At 68.2% G+C, this 19347-nt stretch overlaps 1 protein-coding gene across 5 annotated transcripts; it reads left to right on the top strand.

Moving 5' to 3' along the window:
• The first annotated feature begins 835 nt into the window (after positions 1-835).
• Positions 836-18978, top strand: BRD2 (bromodomain containing 2). 5 transcript variants are annotated; one of them, XM_075917112.1, is made up of 12 exons: positions 836-986; positions 9511-9811; positions 10895-11083; positions 11198-11339; positions 11442-11656; positions 11815-12186; positions 12350-12478; positions 12587-12838; positions 14292-14518; positions 14781-15091; positions 16834-16956; positions 18053-18978. In XM_075917112.1, exons 2-12 carry the CDS (start codon positions 9539-9541, stop codon positions 18181-18183), a joined length of 2364 nt encoding a protein of 787 aa, XP_075773227.1. In that variant the 5' UTR covers positions 836-986; positions 9511-9538; the 3' UTR covers positions 18184-18978. The 5 variants fall into 5 exon arrangements, with proteins under 5 accessions (XP_075773227.1, XP_075773228.1, XP_075773225.1 ...); XM_075917110.1 differs by lacking the exon at positions 836-986 and adding an exon at positions 5004-6037; XM_075917111.1 differs by lacking the exon at positions 836-986 and adding an exon at positions 5008-6037 and having other exon boundaries at positions 10946-11083.
• The last annotated feature ends 369 nt before the right edge of the window (positions 18979-19347 follow it).

Raw genomic sequence — 19347 nt, 5'->3', positions numbered from 1 at the left:
CCCGCAGTGAGCCCCCATGCAGTGCCCCCCCACCGGGAAACAACACTGCTCACTGCAGGGACTGCTCGCGTCACTGCAATCCCCCCCCGCAGTGAGCCCCCATGCAGTGCCCCCCCCACCAGGAAACGACACTGCTCACTGCAGGGACTGCTCCCGTCACTGCAATCCCCCCCCCGCAGTGAGCCCCCATGCAGTGCCCCCCCACCAGGAAACGACACTGCTCACTGCAGGGACTGCTCCCGTCACTGCAATCCCCCCCCCGCAGTGAGCCCCCATGCAGTGCCCCCCCACCAGGAAACGACACTGCTCACTGCAGGGACTGCTCCCGTCACTGCAATCCCCCCCCCCGCAGTGAGCCCCCCATGCAGTGCCCCCCCACCGGGAAACAACACTGCTCACTGCAGGGGCTGCCCCTGATACTCCCACCCCCCCCCCCAGTGCCCACGGGGTTCCGCGCTGCTCACTGCAGGGGCTGCCCGACACTGCACTACCCCGGGGCGGCACGTGGCGCGCCGCGCGCACTGCACCAGGGCCACGTGCGCCACGCCCGGGCGCTGCAGCCCCGCCCCCTCCCCGGCGCCGCAGCGGAAGCCCAGCGCGCATGCGCCCCCTCCCGGCGCGCGCCCCCTCTCCCCGCGCATGCGCGCTGGGCTCCGCGCGCCGCCGCCATGCGGCCGTTGACCCAGCCGGAGCCCGGGCGGGGGGGCCAGGAGGGGAAGAGCGCCCCTCCCCCCGCGCGGGTCCCGCGGCTCGCGCCCGGCCGGCGCGCGGCCCCGCCTCCCTCCCGTGGCGGGCTCCCCGCGCGGCCCCGCGGCGGGGGCGGGGCTTGGCGCGGCGTCACGTGCGCGCGGCGGCCAATGGGCGCGGCGCTGACGCAGCGGCTGGCGGCGCCCCGGGAGGCGGCGGGTCCCGGCCGGGCGGGGCGCCGGGGGACCGCGGCGATGGGAGGCCCCGGGCCGCGCCGGGCCGGGGGGGCCGCGCAGCCGGTGAGTGCGCGCCGCGGGGGGGCCGGGCCCGGCGGCGGGGGGGGCGCGCCACGTGGCGGGCGGGGCTGTCAATCACGCCGAGGGCCCGCCCCCTCCGCCGCCGCCCGCCAATCGGGGCCGCGCGCGGCGAGTGGGGGGGGGGCGCTCGCGCCGCTCGGTGCGTCACGTGGGAGGTGGGGGGGCGCCGGGCATGGGGGCAATGAACGGATGGGGGTAATTAGCATAAATTAGCATGGGGGCGAGGGGGGCTGGGGTTTGCTGGGGAAGGGAACCAGGAGTGGGGGGGCTGTGCTGGGGGGGAGGGGGATGAGGAGTGGGGGGGCTGGGGTTTCCTGCGGGAATGGGGGGCTGGGGTTTGCTGGGGGGGAGGGGGATGAGGAGTGGGGGGGCTGGGGTTTCCTGCGGGAATGGGGGGCTGGGGTTTGCTGGGGGGGAGGGGGATGAGGAGTGGGGGGGCTGGGGTTTCCTGCGGGAATGGGGGGGCTGGGGTTTCCTGCGGGGAATGGGGGGGCTGGGGTTTCCTGCGGGAATGGGGGGGCTGGGGTTTGCTGGGGGGGAGGGGGATGAGTGGGGGGGCTGGGGTTTTCTGCGGGAATGGGGGGGCTGGGGTTTCCTGCGGGGAATGGGGGGGCTGGGGTTTCCTGCGGGGAATGGGGGGGCTGGGGTTTGCTGGGGGGGAGGGGGATGAGGAGTGGGGGGGCTGGGGTTTCCTGCGGGAATGGGGGGGCTGGGGTTTGCTGGGGGGGAGGGGGATGAGGAGTGGGGGGGCTGGGGTTTCCTGCGGGGAATGGGGGGGCTGGGGTTTGCTGGGGAAGGGAACGAGGAATGGGGGGGCTGGGATTTTCTGGGGGGGAGGAGGCAGTGAGAGCCTGGGGGGCAGTGAGAAGGGGAAGGGGGGCCGGCTCTGCAGTGGGGATTGCTTGCAGGGGGCGTCCCTGGGGGAAGCGAATGGGGGTGCCTCTTATCTCGGGGTTTGCGGGGGGGTTGGGGTCTGGGTTTCTGGCTGAGTGGGGCAGGGAGGCACAGGCAATGAGCAGGGCCTGGTTGTTTTGCCTTGGGCCAGGGTCTCCTGCTGACCTTGAACAGAATGGGGCGTGGTCCCGTGGGGAAGCAGCTGTGGGGGTGATCCAGGCAGGGGGTTCTGGGGGGCAGAGACAGGCGGGGAGCTGGGGCCAGCCAGCACAGCCACTTCCAACCGAACAAGACAAAGCAAGCGGGTCCCACGTAGCCAGTCTGCTGTCTGCCCGGCAGAACGGGGGCTGCTCCGTGGGATTGTGGGGCGCGGTGCCCCCAGGAGCACCCCCACGGGCGGGCCTGGCCCCGCAGGAGCAAGCACTGTAACGTGTCCGCCTGGTTTCCTGGTGCCGCGCTGAAACTGCTGTGTCACGGCCGTGGGGGGGAGCAGGCCCGGCACCGGGGTGGGCCGACCCGGCACAGAGCCCTGGTGACTTCAGGGGCTGGAGTGACTCATGTGCCTCGCTGGCTGCCTCGTGGTGCCACCCCGTGGGGGCCGTGCCAGAGCCGGGTGGCTGGGGCATGGGACCCGCGCGCTGGTACAGCAGCCGTTTCCTAGGGAAAATGGCTGCCGTGCTCAGACCCGAAGGGTGGGTGGGATGTGTCTCCTGGCTGTGTGTGGCACTCCTCCCCCCCCATTGCTCACTGTTCCCCCCCAAACACACACACACTCCACCGTCCCTTCTGGGGGGCCAGACCCCAGCCAGAGCGGGGAATTTCCACCCTGCCGAGGCCGAGGAGTGTCGAGGGGAAGTGGGGCGGGACCGAGGGGAGGGAGGGATCCAATGCCTGCAGGAAAAGGGGGGGGAAGCTACCAGACGCTCCCGCGACTCACCCCGCATTTGCTCCCCTTTCCCCGCCCCCCCAGAGAGCTTTTGGGAGGAGATTTGTTGCCTGGGATGAAGGGGGGGGCGTGGAGGGAGCTGCCAAGATGGCGGCTGCCTGCGCCTTGGAGACAGGCTGACAAGGGGGGGGAGACAAGCGAGAGCGAGCGTAGGCCGAAGCCTTAGCTGTTTGGGGGGGGATCGTGTGACTTGGGAGAAGCCTGGCTGGCTTGTCTGGGCTAGTCACTGGTGGGGGAGGGGGGCGCTAGAAACCCTGGGGGGTGCTTCCCCCTCTTGGGAAGCAGGGATTGATGGCAGTGTCAGCTGGTGGCGGGTGTGTGTGTTTGGGTGGGGGGGTGGCACCGGTAGCATCTGTGCTGGGGGCTCAGCGGAGAAGGGGGCAGCTATGTGGGGCTGGTAACAAGAAGGTGGGGAGGTTGGTGGAGTCTGCTGGGGGGGGTGCCGGCAGAGTTACATGGGGGAGGGGGAAGGACTGGAGTTGTCTGACTTGATTTTGGGTGATGTCTGTGTTTGATGGGGGAGTGCTGGGTTATGGGGTGAGGTGGGGCGGGAGGGGACATGCACTGATGGGGCGCTGAGAGGGGTTGGCAGGAGAACAGGCGGGGGGCACAGGGCTGTGCTCCTGGGGAGTACCCCTGTGTTTGGGGGGGTTAGTGTCTACATGGGGAGGACAGTGACATCCATGGGGGGGAGCACAGGGCTGTGATTCTGGGGAGTACCCCTGTGTTTGGGGGGGTTAGTGTGTACAGGGGGGGACGGGGCCAGTGACATCCATGGGGGGGCAGAGAGGGGCACTGGGAATGGGGGGGCACAGGGCTGTGCTCCTGGGGAGTACCCCTGTGTTTGGGGGGGCCATTGTGTACTGGGGGGACGGGGCCAGTGACATCCATGGGGGGGCACAGGGCTGTGCTCCTGGGGAGTACCCCTGTGTTTGGGGGGGGCCATTGTGTACTGGGGGGACGGGGCCAGTGACATCCATGGGGGGGCACAGGGCTGTGCTCCTGGGGAGTACCCCTGTGTTTGGGGGGGGCCATTGTGTACGGGGGGGACGGGGCCAGTGACATCCATGGGGGGGCACAGGGCTGTGACTCTGGGGAGTACCCCTGTGTTTTGGGGGGGTTAGTGTGTACGGGGGGGACGGGGCCAGTGACATCCATGGGGGGGCACAGGGCTGTGACTCTGGGGAGTACCCCTGTGTTTGGGGGGGTTAGTGTGTACGGGGGGGACGGGGCCAGTGACATCCATGGGGGGGCACAGGGCTGTGATTTTGGGGAGTACCCCTGTGTTTGGGGGGGGCCATTGTGTACAGGGGGGGACGGGGCCAGTGACATCCATGGGGGGGCACAGGGCTGTGACTCTGGGGAGTACCCCTGTGTTTTGGGGGGCCATTGTGTACAGGGGGGGACGGGGCCAGTGACATCCATGGGGGGGCACAGGGCTGTGACTCTGGGGAGTACCCCTGTGTTTTGGGGGGCCATTGTGTACAGGGGGGGACGGGGCCAGTGACATCCATGGGGGGGCACAGGGCTGTGACTCTGGGGAGTACCCCTGTGTTTTGGGGGGCCATTGTGTACAGGGGGGGACGGGGCCAGTGACATCCATGGGGGGGCACAGGGCTGTGACTCTGGGGAGTACCCCTGTGTTTTGGGGGGCCATTGTGTACAGGGGGGGACGGGGCCAGTGACATCCATGGGGGGGCACAGGGCTGTGACTCTGGGGAGTACCCCTGTGTTTTGGGGGGGTTAGTGTGTACGGGGGGGACGGGGCCAGTGACATCCATGGGGGGGCACAGGGCTGTGACTCTGGGGAGTACCCCTGTGTTTTGGGGGGCCATTGTGTACTGGGGGGACGGGGCCAGTGACATCCATGGGGGGGCACAGGGCTGTGACTCTGGGGAGTACCCCTGTTTGGGGGGGTTAGTGTCTACATGGGGGGCAGCGAGGGGCACGGGGCTGTGATTTTGGGGAGTACCCCTGTGTTTGGGGGGGCCATTGTGTACTGGGGGGACGGGGCCAGTGACATCCATGGGGGCGGGGGGCACGGAGCTGCGGTTGGGGGGACCCCGTGGGGGGAATGTGCCGGGGGCGGGGCGTTTTGGGGCACCCCGGGGGGAGGTGTGTGACGGGGGGGGGCGGGGAGCGGCGGCTGCATTGTCCGGCCGCGCCGCCGCCGCCGCAGCTCAAAATGGCGCCTCCGCGTTCGCCCCTCCCCCTCCCCCGCGGGGAGCGAACAACAAGACCCAACGGCCGGCGCCAACCGCCGCCCCGCCCCCACGTGACTCGGCAGCCAATCGGCCGGCCACGAATGGCAGCGCCGGCCAATGGGTGCGCGCGCCGCCCGGGCCTCTGGCTCGAGCGTCCGGCGAGGGGGCGGGGGAAAGGGAGAGGCGAGGGGTGATCGGTGACTGACAGGCGCACGGACCCATCGGAGCGCGCCGCCTGCCCAGCTTCCGCCCAATGAGGCGGCAGAGGGGCGAGCCCGGGCGGCGAGGTGATGTCACGACCGCCGTCCGCCAATCAGAAGCGAGCCGCTGTCTTTATAAGGCGGGCCGGGGCTAGGCCGAGCGGCGCCATTTCGCTGAAGCGGAGGACGGAGCTGGTCTAGGCCTGGTCCGCGAAGGGGGCGGACTCAATCCGGATCCATCCTCCGACAGGCGGCCCCTTTCCCCCGCCTCCGCACTGCCGACGGGCTCGCAGCGCCTCCCCGGCTTCCGTAGCGGCCCCCGCCCGCCGCCTGCAGGGCCCTCGCGCAGCGCCCCGTCCCGGGCAGCCAAGATGGAGCCCTGCCGGTGACCCCGCGCAATCCAGTGCCATCCGCCTCCCGGACCGGCCCCCGCCCGCCGGGCACCCGCCCCCCCGGGCGCAGCAGGCGCCGAGCGACCCAGCCAGCCCTATATTGACCGGATCCCCAGCGGACTGGGAGCCCGCGGGGGCTCCGAAGAGGCCGCCCCCCGGCCGCCGCCATTTTCTGCGCGCCCGTTCATGTGAGGGCCGCTGGATGGTGCTGGGCGGCGCGCTAGCCTGAGCCCCGGCCCCTGGGCGCGAGCCGCCGGCTGGGGGAGGGGGGCCGGCTCATCCCCCTCCCCGGGGCCGCCCGCCCGGCATGTGCCGCTAGGCCCCGCGCGCAGCTGGGCGCCGTGGGGGCCGGGACGCCGCCTGCAGGCATGTTGCAGAATGTGAATCCCCACAGCAAGTAGGTACCCCGGGCTGCGTGGGGCGGGGGTGGCACTGGGCCCCTGTGGGGCTGCGTGGGGCGGGGGTGGCACTGGGCCCCTGTGGGGCTGCGTGGGGCGGGGGTGCCACTGGGCCCCTGTGGGGCTGCGTGGGGCGGGGGTGCCACTGGGCCCCTGTGGGGCTGCGTGGGGCGGGGGTGGCACTGGGCCCCTGTGGGGCTGCGTGGGGCGGGGGTGGCACTGGGCCCCTGTGGGGCTGCGTGGGGCGGGGGTGCCACTGGGCCCCTGTGGGGCTGCGTGGGGCGGGGGTGCCACTGGGCCCCTGTGGGGCTGGCGGGGTGCTCAATGTGCCCTGGGGCTGCGTGGGGCGGGGGTGGCACTGGTACCCTGTGGGGCTGGCGGGGTGCTCAGTGTGCCCGGGGGCTGTGTGGGGCAGGGGTGGCACTGGTACCATGTGGGGCTGGCAGGGTGCTCAGAGTGCCCGGGGGCTGTGTGGGGCGGGGGTGGCACTGGGCCCCTGTGGGGCTGCGTGGGGCGGGGGTGGCACTGGTACCCTGTGGGGCTGGCGGGGTGCTCAGTGTGCCCTGTGGGGCTGGCGGGGTGCTCAGAGTGCCCGGGGGCTGTGTGGGGCAGGGGTGGCACTGGTACCATGTGGGGCTGGCAGGGTGCTCAGAGTGCCCGGGGGCTGTGTGGGGCAGGGGTGGCACTGGGCCCCTGTGGGGCTGCGTGGGGCGGGGGTGGCACTGGTACCCTGAGGGGCTGGTGGGGTGCTCAGAGTGTGCCCTGCAGGCAGGTGGGGGTTGCTCTGGTACCTTGTGGGTGCTCAGTGCGCCCAGTGCCCTGGGGGCTGCAGGCAGGTGGGGGTTGCACTGGTACCTTGTGGGGCTGTCGGGCGCTCAGCAGGCGGGCGGGGTTGGCAGCCCCATGGTGCTGGGCGGGGGGGGGGGGGGTTGCCCTGATACCTTGTGACGCTGTGCAGTGTGAGGGGTTTGTATTGGTCCCTTATGGGGCCGGTGCCCGGGGGGCTGCAGGCGGGCGCACGGGCTTGGTGGCACCTTGTGGGGCTAACTGGGGGTGCCTGCTGGGCCCTGCTCAGCTGGCTGCTGTGGGCGGGTGGGCGGGCGAGTGCCAGTTCTGTTCGGGGGTGATTGCTGGCTCTGTTAGGTTAAGTGGGGACGGGTGTCGGAGTGGGGGTTTGTGGGGGGGGCTGGGGGTCTTCTGGACCATGTCGGTGGGAGGTTCCCTTGGGCTTATTTACACAGCGTTGTATTGGGGAGCTTCTAAGCTAGCAGCTACCGGGCTAGGACTGGCCTGGTGTGTGTGTGGGGGGGGGGGGGTGCATTGATGGGTCCTTGGCGAAGGGCTTTCATTTGCTGTTCATCTTGTGGTGGTGTTTCTCTGTTGGGGAGCAGCGGGGGGGGGGGGGCTGTGCTGTCACTGCTGGGGGGCCTAGCTGCAGGGCCCTTGGAGTGGGCTCAGGGGCTGCCTCTTGCCATGCCTTGGCTGTCTGGGTAGCGGCTTGGGGAGGGTGCCTTGTGTTCAGGCACATGCCAGCTCTGTGTGGGTGGCCAGGTTGTCCCTGGAGCGGAGTCCTAGTGAGCAAAGGCAGGGGCTCCTACCTGTGAGCTCTTCCTCCTGCCCCCAGAGCCACAGGTGTGAGGGCAGCCCTTTGGGACTGCGTGCACGGCCACCTGTCCCCAGCCTGCCCACGGGGCGGCCCTGGCTCTGAACCCAGCCAGGTGTGCGGCCTTGGTGGGGTGACTCCGAGACATGAGCAGGCCCAGCTAGCTTGCCTAGTTGCCTGGCCTCCATAGGGTGCACCGGCCTGCTCTGTGGCCTGGGGGGCTTACAAGGCCCTGCCCTGGGTGTAGGGAGGGTCCCTTCTCCTTCCTGTCCTTCTATTACATCCCTTGCGTTGGAGCCTTGGCTTGCCCGGCTGCAGGGAGACATTGCTGCTGCTTGCCCCTGTGTCAGCTCAGGGCATGGCAAGGAGACCGCCTGGCCCCTCGGAGTCTCCCAGCTAGCCCCCTGGCACAGCCGTTTGCCTGAAGTGAAGAGGTGGGGATTTTGTTGGGAGTCTCCCAGTGTTGGGGAAACCTGTCTCCAGGTGACAGCAGCCAGGCACCTGGTGCTGCTTTGCTGCTGCAGGTTTCATCCTCTCCTGGCTTCCATGGGCCAGCCCCCCCAGGCCCTGTCTGAGGGGGTGGATTTTCCCAGCAGGCACCACCATCTCAGTACCCCAAGATTACACCCTGACCACCCAGCTTCCCACTGGAGCCAGGACACCCCCACCCAGTCCTTGTCAGCGTGCTGTGAGGTTTGAGCTGGGATTCGAACACTGCTCAGGCCCCTTGGTTCTTGAGGGCTGTGCTCGGAGAGCCTGTCTCAACCTGTGTGCCGCCAAGGAGAGCAGTGCCTGGGTGTGGTTCCTTGGCGTGTGGTCCTGGGGATGCTGCTCCCTTGCCTGCGTGCTGTGGCTATGCTCTGCACAGCTCCCTACAGCACAGCTGGCTTGGTTCCCAAGGGGCCCCAAAGTGAGTCTTAGCCCCATTTTAATGGGGTTGCCAGGGCTGACTTAGACATCCTTAGGGAACCAGGCTTAGGGGCTTTAGGGTCCAGGCCATCGGCCGGGGGCTGAAGTCTTGGGCTTTGGTCCCCTTCCTCGGTGGCAGGCTTGGGGCTTTGATCCCCCTCTTGGTGGGTAGTAGTTTTCGTTGCCCAAAGGGGGCTGTGGTGCAGTAAGGTTTGAGACCCTGCCTGCATTAGAGGGAAATGGGTGGAAGGTGCCTGTGGCACTTGAAGTCAGGTTGGCCTTGGTCTGTACCACCTTTCATGCTAGATGGCTGAGCAATAGGAGAGCTCGGGGCTGCAGAGATGGAGCCCAACCTCCTGTCCCTTCCACTTGCTGGGCCGTGGCATGAGCTGCCTTCTGGGTGGGACGTCAGGCAGTGATTTACAGAGAACAGCCCTGTCCAGAGAGTACAGGAACAGATGAGGCTTTTCACAGATCTAATCTGCCACCCTTTGTTTCCAGACATAAGCTGGATGTGTGCCAAACCCATGGCTCTGCAGCCCTGAACCCCTCCGGCGTCTGTAGTCTGTCACTGGTGACACACTGCTGTGTGCGCAGCATGAGACCATGAGATCTCGGGGGTTGGGACGCGGGGGCTCATGCTCCCCTGGAAACAGCTGGGAAGGCAGGCCTGGACTAGACAGCTAGAGTGCACGGCGTGAATTCACCTGCAGGCTGCCTTTGTACACCTGGCCTTGCCCTTGCTCCCGGCCCCAGCTGTGTCCCGGGAGTGGGTGCGTGTCAGACGGTCACCTCCGCTTTGCTTCGGGACTGGTCTTGGGGGCTGGGACCCAAGAGGCACCGGGCAAGTGTGTCCTGCCCCTGTGGTGTCTGCAGGCCCTTGTGCTCAGGGCCGCGGTCGGTGCTGAGCGCCTGGGTTCTGGGGCTGCCCTGCTAACGGTGTCTTTGCTCCCATTTCAGGATTTTGGGGGAGGGCAATCCTGGGCTCATGGGCCTGGCAACGGAGTCGACCCCCGGCAAGCGGATCCGCAAGCCATCCCTGCTCTACGAGGGCTTCGAGAGCCCCACCATGGCGTCGGTGCCAGCCCTTCACCTGCCTCAGGTGAACCCTCCACCGCCGGAGGTGGCCAACCCCAAAAAGCCAGGCAGGATCACCAACCAGCTGCAGTATCTCCACAAGGTGGTGATGAAGGCCCTGTGGAAACACCAGTTCGCCTGGCCCTTCCGCCAGCCCGTGGATGCTGTCAAGTTGGGCCTGCCGGTAAAGAGCCCTGGGGGGCTGGGCATGGGGGCGGGAGGCGGGCGGCGGGTGCGTCTGCGTCCCCGGTTGGTGGTTATTGGCTGGGGCAGTGTGTGTGTGTGTGTGCGTGTGCGTGTGCGTGTGCGCGCGCAGTTCCAGGCGTGTTAGGAGGGTGCGGCGTTCAACTCTTGTGTGATCATGTGGGCTGACCTGAGGTGTCCCCTCTCCCCCCAGCCTGACCGCCCCATAGACAGCACTGTCCTGGGCTCTGTGCCACAAACATTCAGCTGCAGGTGCCTGGGCTGTGCCGTCCTACCCCACCCCAACCTGTGGCGTTCACTCAGCTGGTTCCATGTGGTCCCAGAGCTGAGGTTCCCCAGGTCCCTGTAGATCCGGCCTGCTTGGCTTGTCCCGGGGGCGCCCCCCGCTCCCTACAAAGGTATGGATGAGATGCTGCAGCCACTTGCCACGGACCCCAGCCACTTCCCCGCCTAATCTCTTGTGCCCTGAATGCGTTTTGCAGATTCCCATCCATGAATTTGTAGAAGACATCACGTGACCCCAATATTAAAGGCCAGCCCCCCGTGCACCTGTGGCGCTCAAGGATTTAAAGCCCGGAGGTAAATTCCACTTAGGTTTGCTCTTTCCTTAGCTTTAGTCTCCCCTGCCCCGTCGTGCCTTGCCTGGCACTGGAGTAGTCCAGGCTGTGGGTCCCAGGGATCACCAGCTGGCCCCACAGCCCAGAGTTCCGCTCCAGGTCCCTGAGACGCCAGGAGAGCTTTTTGTACCAAGCCTGAGTGTGGGGCTGGCTGGAACGCTGCAGGTGTTTCCCTGAGCCGACGAGTCACCCGAGAACAGGCAGGAGCTGAGAGTGAGGTCTGCGTGTGTGTGTGTGACGTTACACCGCGCCCCTGACTGCGTGCTCCCCGTGGGTATTTCTGGACCAAGATCCCCCCCTGGATCGTCTGCCCACGGCCCGGACAGGGCCCAGAGGTCTGGAGGAGCGGGGCTAGCAGGAGGCTGCTGTGTGAGTGCTGGGGGCTGACTGGCCAGGAGACGGTCCTGTGCGCAGGGGAACAGGCGTGACTGGGATCCTTGTTGTAGGGCTCGGCTGCTCTGACTGACCTCCGGCCCCTTGTGCTCTTCTGCCGGCAGGATTATCACAAGATCATCAAGCAGCCCATGGACATGGGGACCATCAAGCGGCGCCTGGAGAACAACTATTACTGGGGGGCGGCGGAGTGCATGCAGGACTTCAACACCATGTTCACCAACTGCTACATCTACAACAAGGTGAGCGCCGGCCCGGCCCGCCCCGCAGCCGGCTGGCCCGCGGCCTTCCCCTGGCGCAGGCCGGAGCCCCTGCCCGCCCCCTCTCATCCCTCCTCTCCCTGCCTCGGCCTGCAGCCCACGGATGACATCGTGCTGATGGCTCAGACCCTGGAGAAGATTTTTCTGCAGAAAGTGGCTCAGATGCCCCCGGAGGAGCAGGAGATCATCATCACCGTGGCCAAGAACAGCCACAAGAAGGGGGCCTCGCGGGCGGCAGGTAGGTGTTGGCTGCGGCGTGGGGGCTCCGAGGGGGAGGCTTGTGGCCGGGAGCCGGTGTTCCCAGGGGCTGGTGTTAACTGGCGCTTGCGTATTCTCCCAGCTCTCCTGGCAGGGGCAGTGGCTGCCGCTCACCAAGTACCCGCGGTCTCCTCGGTCTCCCACACCTCGCTCTACACCCCGAGCACTGAGATCCCCACCACGGTCCTCAGCATTCCCCACCCCTCGGTGATCTCTGCCCCGCTTCTCAAGTCGCTGCACTCCGCTGCCTCCCAGCCAGTGCTGGCTGTGCCTGCTCCCACGCAGCCTGTGGCCAAGGTAGGCACTGCCTGGGGGGGCTGCAGCCAGGCCTCTTGTGGGGGGGTGGCCCTGGCAGGGTGGTTGTGGGCTGGCTCGGACCTGCAGTATGGGAACGGGGTGGGGGGCTGATCCCACACGGCACCAGCGCCCACAGATTCTCTGTCCCTGCCCCACAGAAGAAGGGCGTGAAGCGGAAAGCGGACACCACCACCCCCACCACCACAGCCATCATTGCCACGAGCGGGGAGTCATCCCCCTCGGCCAGCCTCCTGGAGACCAAAGCGGCCAAGATCCCCGCCCGGCGGGAGAGCGGGCGCCCCATCAAGCCCCCCCGCAAGGACCTGCCCGACTCGCAGCAGCACCAGACCTCCAAGAAGGGCAAGCTGTCGGAGCAGCTCAAGTACTGCAACGGCATCCTCAAGGACCTGGTGTCCAAGAAGCACGCGGCCTACGCCTGGCCCTTCTACAAGCCCGTCGACGCCTCGGCCCTGGGCCTGCACGACTACCACGAGATCATCAAGTGCCCCATGGACCTCAGCACCATCAAGGTAGGCCTGGGGCGCGGCCGGGGCTAGGGAGCAGGCTTCCTAGTGCGGGGTCCCGCCCTGGGGAGGGCTCTGGCCGTGGTAACTGCCTGCTGGGTTGGGACGAGCCTCTTGCTGCAGCCCGGTCTGGGCCCCGCTCACCCTGTGTTCTCTGCCCATGGCGCAGCGGAAGATGGAGAACCGGGATTACCATGACGCGCAGGAATTTGCTGCCGACGTCCGGTTAATGTTCTCCAATTGCTACAAGTACAACCCGCCCGACCACGACGTGGTGGCCATGGCGCGCAAGCTGCAGGTGAGCGGGGCGGGCTAGGCGATCCCCCCCCCCCCCCCCCAACACGCGCACACACGCCTCTGCCTCCCGCTGGCGCCCGCTAACCCTCCCCTCCCCTCCCTCCTGCAGGATGTGTTTGAGTTCAGCTACGCCAAGATGCCGGATGAGCCCCTGGACAGCAACCCGCCCTCGGCCACGCTGTCGGGGGGAGTCCTGAAGTCCTCCTCCGAGGAGTCGTCCAGCGACGACGAGGATGAGGACGACGATGATGAGGATGACGAGGAGGAGGAGGAGAGCAGCAGCGAGAGCTCGTCGGAGAGCGAGGAGAGCTCCGACTCAGAGGAGGAGCGCGCCAACCGGCTGGCTGAGCTGCAGGAGCAGGTGAGGTGTCAGCCCTGGCAGGAGGGGGGGTGTGTGGAGCAGGAGCCTTCTCGAGGCATGGGGGGGGAGGGGGTCCAGCACTCCACTCTGTGGGCAGCTGCTTCCTTGCCATGGGGCCTGGCCGTCACCGTCTCCCTCCTGGCCACAGGCAGCGCCTTGGGTTCCCTGGCTGTGTCCCGGCCCCTGTGCAGGGGGAGGGAGCTCGTCTCTGGGCTGGTGTGGAGCCGCCTGGGCCCTTCCCTTGTTCCTGGCATCTCCCAGCCCTGCGACAGGGCTGAGTGTGAGCAGCCTGTGTCTCTGGGGCCTCCCCCTGGCGTGGGGGCCTCCCCACCCCCGGCTACAGGCAGTGCACGAGCAGCTGGCTGCCCTGTCGCAGGGCTCAGCAGCCCCTAGTGTCTCTGGGGGCCTCTGACTGTGTGTCTCCCCCCAGCTGCGGGCGGTGCATGAGCAGCTGGCTGCACTGTCACAGGGCTCAGCAGCCCCTAGTGTCTCTGGGGGCCTCTGACTGTGTGTCTCCCCCCAGCTGCGGGCGGTGCATGAGCAGCTGGCTGCACTGTCGCAGGGCTCAGCAGCCCCTAGTGTCTCTGGGGGCCTCTGACTGTGTGTCTCCCCCCAGCTGCGGGCGGTGCACGAGCAGCTGGCTGCACTGTCACAGGGCTCAGCAGCCCCTAGTGTCTCTGGGGGCCTCTGACTGTGTGTCTCCCCCCAGCTGCGGGCGGTGCACGAGCAGCTGGCTGCCCTGTCGCAGGGCTCAGCAGCCCCTAGTGTCTCTGGGGGCCTCTGACTGTGTGTCTCCCCCCAGCTGCGGGCGGTGCATGAGCAGCTGGCTGCACTGTCGCAGGGCTCAGCAGCCCCTAGTGTCTCTGGGGGCCTCTGACTGTGTGTCTCCCCCCAGCTGCGGGCGGTGCACGAGCAGCTGGCTGCACTGTCACAGGGCTCAGCAGCCCCTAGTGTCTCTGGGGGCCTCTGACTGTGTGTCTCCCCCCAGCTGCGGGCGGTGCATGAGCAGCTGGCTGCACTGTCGCAGGGCTCAGCAGCCCCTAGTGTCTCTGGGGGCCTCTGACTGTGTGTCTCCCCCCAGCTGCGGGCGGTGCACGAGCAGCTGGCTGCCCTGTCGCAGGGCTCAGCAGCCCCTAGTGTCTCTGGGGGCCTCTGACTGTGTGTCTCCCCCCAGCTGCGGGCGGTGCACGAGCAGCTGGCTGCACTGTCGCAGGGCTCAGCAGCCCCTAGTGTCTCTGGGGGCCTCTGACTGTGTGTCTCCCCCCAGCTGCGGGCGGTGCATGAGCAGCTGGCTGCACTGTCGCAGGGCTCAGCAGCCCCTAGTGTCTCTGGGGGCCTCTGACTGTGTGTCTCCCCCCAGCTGCGGGCGGTGCATGAGCAGCTGGCTGCCCTGTCGCAGGGCTCAGCAGCCCCTAGTGTCTCTGGGGGCCTCTGACTGTGTGTCTCCCCCCAGCTGCGGGCGGTGCATGAGCAGCTGGCTGCACTGTCGCAGGGCCCGGTCTCCAAGCCCAAGAAGAAGCGGGAGCGGAAGGAGAAGAAGAAGAAGAAGAAGTCGGAAAAGCACAAGGGCCGGGGTGGTGACGAGGAGGCCCGGGCCCGCCAGGCCCAGCTGAAGAAGGCCAAGAAGGCGGGGGGAGGCAGCGGAGGGACCAGCGGGAGCAGCAGCAGCAGCATCACCAAGTGAGTGGGGGGCCGTGGGGGGGATGGGGCAGCAGGGCGGGCAGCGGTGTGATGACTCTCTTTCCCCGGCGGATCGACCGTGGCGATGGCCTTGTTTGAGCAAGCCAAATCCTGTCTGACTGCTGCTGGGCCAGAGACCCCCAGGCATGTCCGTCGGGCTCCCCTCCCCGCAGGAGCCCCTCGGCTGGGCCTTGGGGGCGGAGATGGGGCCGGGACTCGGAGGCGGGGCGCCGGCCCTGCGTGACACCCCTGTGCCCCCCAGGACTTCCAGCAAGCTGTCGAAGGCCGTGCTGCCGGTGCCCCCAATGCTCTACGACTCGGAGGAGGAGGAGGAGAGCAAGCCCATGACCTACGACGAGAAACGCCAGCTCAGCCTGGACATCAACAAGCTGCCGGGGGAGAAGCTGGGCCGGGTGGTGCACATCATCCAGTCGCGGGAGCCCTCGCTGCGCGACTCCAACCCCGAGGAGATCGAGATCGACTTCGAGACCCTCAAGCCCTCCACCCTGCGGGAGCTGGAGCGCTACGTGCTCTCCTGCCTGCGCAAGAAGCCCCGCAAGCCCTACAGCGAGAGTGAGTGGGGGCGGCGGGGGCTGGGTTCTGCCCCCCACGGCCAGGCCCCTGCCCGGCTGCCCAGTATAGCGCGGGGTGGGGGTGGGGGTGTGCTGGGGGTAAAGTTAAGGTGAGAAGTGGACACGCCTTGGGGGGTTGGGGAGCCTCCCAGAGAGATGGTGTGTAGGGGGGTGGGGGGGGGGGAGTCATTGGGGCAGTCCCCCACTGTCCTGCCTTGACACACTGCTGTGCCCCTTACAAGGGAGGGGGTGGGGAACTCTTAGCCCTGTCTCCATGGCCCAGACAGGCTGTAGTGGGGGGGGGGGGGGAGTCATTGGGGCAGTCCCCCACTGTCCTGCCTTGACACACTGCTGTGCCCCTTACAAGGGAGGGGGTGGGGAACTCTTAGCCCTGTCTCCATGGCCCAGACAGGCTGTAGGGGGTGGGGGGGAGTCATTGGGGCAGTCCCCCACTGTCCTGCCTTGACACACTGCCGTGCGCCTTACAAGGGAGGGGGTGGGGAACACTTAGCCCTGTCTCCATGGCCCAGACAGGCTGTAGTGGGGTGGGGGGGGAGTCATTGGGGCAGTCCCCCACTGTCCTGCCTTGGCACACTGCCGTGCCCCTTACAAGGGAGGGGGTGGGGAACTCTTAGCCCTGTCTCCATGGCCCAGACAGGCTGTAGGGGGTGGGGGGGAGTCATTGGGGCAGTCCCCCACTGTCCTGCCTTGACACACTGCCGTGCGCCTTACAAGGGAGGGGGTGGGGAACACTTAGCCCTGTCTCCATGGCCCAGACAGGCTGTAGTGGGGTGGGGGGGGAGTCATTGGGGCAGTCCCCCACTGTCCTGCCTTGGCACACTGCCGTGCCCCTTACAAGGGAGGGGGTGGGGAACTCTTAGCCCTGTCTCCATGGCCCAGACAGGCTGTAGGGGGTGGGGGGGAGTCATTGGGGCAGTCCCCCACTGTCCTGCCTTGACACACTGCCGTGCGCCTTACAAGGGAGGGGGTGGGGAACACTTAGCCCTGTCTCCATGGCCCAGACAGGCTGTAGTGTGGGGGGGGGGGGGGGGGGGAGTCATTGGGGCAGTCCCCCACTGTCCTGCCTTGACACACTGCCGTGCGCCTTACAAGGGAGGGGGTGGGGAACTCTTAGCCCATGGCCCAGACAGGCTGTAGGGGGTGGGGGGGAGTCATTGGGGCAGTCCCCCACTGTCCTGCCTTGACACACTGCCGTGCGCCTTACAAGGGAGGGGGTGGGGAACTCTTAGCCCTGTCTCCATGGCCCAGACAGGCTGTAGGGGGGTGGGGGGGAGTCATTGGGGCAGTCCCCCACTGTCCTGCCTTGGCACACTGCCGTGCGCCTTACAAGGGAGGGGGTGGGGAACTCTTAGCCCTGTCTCCATGGCCCAGACAGGCTGTAGGGGGGTGGGGGGGATTCATTGGGGCAGTCCCCCACTGTCCTGCCTTGGCACACTGCCGTGCGCCTTACAAGGGAGGGGGTGGGGAACACTTAGCCCTGTCTCCATGGCCCAGACAGGCTGTAGTGGGGTGGGGGGGGGTCATTGGGGCAGTCCCCCACTGTCCTGCCTTGGCACACTGCCGTGCGCCTTACAAGGGAGGGGGTGGGGAACACTTAGCCCTGTCTCCATGGCCCAGACAGGCTGGGGGTGAAGGCGGGCCCCCCGGGAATCCATCAGCTGCCCCTTGCCCTGGGCAGGAGCCATTGGGGCCCCTCTGAGCAGGCCTGTGCCCCCCTTGCAGCCATGAAGAAGCCGGTGGGCAAGACGAAGGAGGAGCTGGCCCTGGAGAAGAAGCGGGAGCTGGAGAAGCGGCTGCAGGATGTGAGTGGGCAGCTCAACTCTGCCAAGAAGCCTCCCAAGAAGGGTGAGTGCTGGGCGGGCGGCGCGAGGGTCTGCCGAGGCGGGGAGTCCGGCCCTGGGCTGCCCCGCTTCTGCCCCTTCGCCCCTGCCTCAAGAAGGGTGAGTGCTGGGCGGGCGGCGCGAGGGTCTGCCGAGGCGGGGAGTCCGGCCCTGGGCTGCCCCGCTTCTGCCCCTCAGCCCCTCCCCCAAGAAGGGTGAGTGCTGGGCGGGCGGCGCGAGGGTCTGCCCAGGTGGGGAGTCCGGCCCTGGGCTGCCCTGCTTCTGCCCCTTCGCCCCTGCCCCAAGAAGGGTGAGTGCTGGGCGGGCGGCGCGAGGGTCTGCCCAGGTGGGGAGTCCGGCCCTGGGCTGCCCTGCTTCTGCCCCTCCCCCAAGAAGGGTGAGTGCTGGGCGGGCGGCGCGAGGGTCTGCCGAGGCGGGGAGACCGGCCCTGGGCTGCCCCGCTTCTGCCCCTCCGCCCCTCCCCCCAGGAAGGGTGAGTGCTGGGCGGGCGGCGCGAGGGTCTGCCGAGGCGGGGAGTCCGGCCCTGGGCTGCCCCGCTTCTGCCCCTCCGCCCCTCCCCCCCAAGAAGGGTGAGTGCTGGGCAGGCGGCGCGAGGGTCTGCCGAGGCGGGGAGTCCGGCCCTGGCTGCCCCGCTTCTGCCCCTCCGCCCCTCCCCCCAAGAAGGGTGAGTGCTGGGCGGGCGGCGCGAGGGTCTGCCGAGGCGGGGAGACCGGCCCTGGGCTGCCCCGCTTCTGCCCCTCCGCCCCTCCCCCCAGGAAGGGTGAGTGCTGGGCGGGCGGCGCGAGGGTCTGCCGAGGCGGGGAGACCGGCCCTGGGCTGCCCCGCTTCTGCCCCTGGGCTGCCCCGCTTCTGCCCCTCCGCCCCTCCCCCCAGGAAGGGTGAGTGCTGGGCGGGCGGCACGAGGGTCTGCCGAGGCGGGGAGTCCGGACCTGGCTGCCCCGCTTCTGATCCTCCAGCCCAGCTGGGAGCCCTTCCCAATTTCCCTGGCGGTGCCCCTCCCCCTTGCCCCTGCCGGTGCCCCTCCTGCCCCCCAGCTCTGCCCCCCAGGGTAGGAGACGGCTTGGGCTTGGTTTGCTGAGTGGCTCCTCCCTTCCCTGCAGCCAACGAGAAGCCGGAGTCTGCCCAGCAGGTGCCCGTGTCGCGGCTCAGCGCCAGCAGCTCCAGCTCGGACTCCAGCAGCAGCAGCTCCAGCTCCTCGTCCTCGGACACCAGCGACTCGGACTCCGGCTAGAGCGGCCGGTGCGATAGCGGCGATGGCGGCGGGCGGGTGGCGTCGCAGCTGGGCGCAGGCACGGGCAGGTTCAGGAGAGGCTCTGCGGGCCCGGACCCCACGTGAACCGGACTGAGCGGCTCCCCCGGCGGGCCAGGGAGGCGCCGGGACTGCTCCCTGCGTGGCCGGGGGCTGCCCCGTGTTTACAGTTGAGAGGCCCGTGGGGCTGTGGGCGCAGAGGCGCCTGCGGACACAGCCTGTGCAGGCCCGGGGCGACCCCAGCCAGGTTTTACTGGGTTTGGTTTGGTTTGATTCCGGCATCTGGGAGCCTTTCCCAGGCCCCTGTTGGGGTTTTTAAAGGGGTTGGAAGCCTCCACGTTTGGGTTTGCTCTTGGCGGGCTGGAGACTTGGGGTCTGGCCGGAGATGGACGCGTGGCTGGGCCCCCCATCTCATGTCCTGACAGCGGCCTCGGCCCCGCTCCAGGGCGGGTTTATTTATTTGAGCAGCGGCTGGGCGCGCGGGGCCCTGCGGAGACAGGCCGCCCGCCCGGCTCCAGGACTGCGCAGTGTACAGAGCCCGCCGGGCACGGCCCGGGCAGCATGCTCCTACCGGGGAGGGGGGCGGGGCGGGACGGGCGGGGGGGCTGTTTTTTATGTTGACTGTACAATTGTTTTCTACTTTTCCTCCCTTTTTCCCTCTCCCTCCCTCCCCCCAATCCCCTGCCGGCCCCTGTGAGACCTGGGGGGCGGGATTGTGACTGGCTCTGTTCATACCTTTCCAGCCTGGAACATGTAAATAAAGAAAATATTATTGGAGGTCCCGCTTGTCTGCAGCCAGGGCCCGCTGGCCCCGGGTACCCCTCCCCTGGCCAGTGGGGTGCTGTGCTGACTCCCCCAGCCCAGGGGCTCAGCTAGGGTGGGCTGGGCAGTGCCCCCCAGTGGCTGGGAACGGGGCCCACTGGGGCTCGAGTGGGGGATTGCTGGGCTCTCGGGAGGTCCCCTTCCTTCCCACTGCCTGGCCCTGGGGGGGGGGAATCTCGAGATTCTGGCCACGGATGGAGGTGAGGGCCCTGGGCCCGCCACCTCCCCTTCCTGGCACAGCCTGGAGCTGGGCTGTGCTCTGGGCTAGTAACCCCCAGGGCCCCTAGCACTGTGGTGTACACCATTGGGCGTAGGCATCTGCCC

Source organism: Pelodiscus sinensis, unplaced genomic scaffold (genome assembly GCF_049634645.1).
Source record: "Pelodiscus sinensis isolate JC-2024 unplaced genomic scaffold, ASM4963464v1 ctg115, whole genome shotgun sequence".
Classification (NCBI taxonomy): domain Eukaryota; kingdom Metazoa; phylum Chordata; order Testudines; family Trionychidae; genus Pelodiscus; species Pelodiscus sinensis.
Note: the sequence above shows the minus strand (reverse complement) of the source record. Positions and strands in the feature narration are given on the sequence as shown.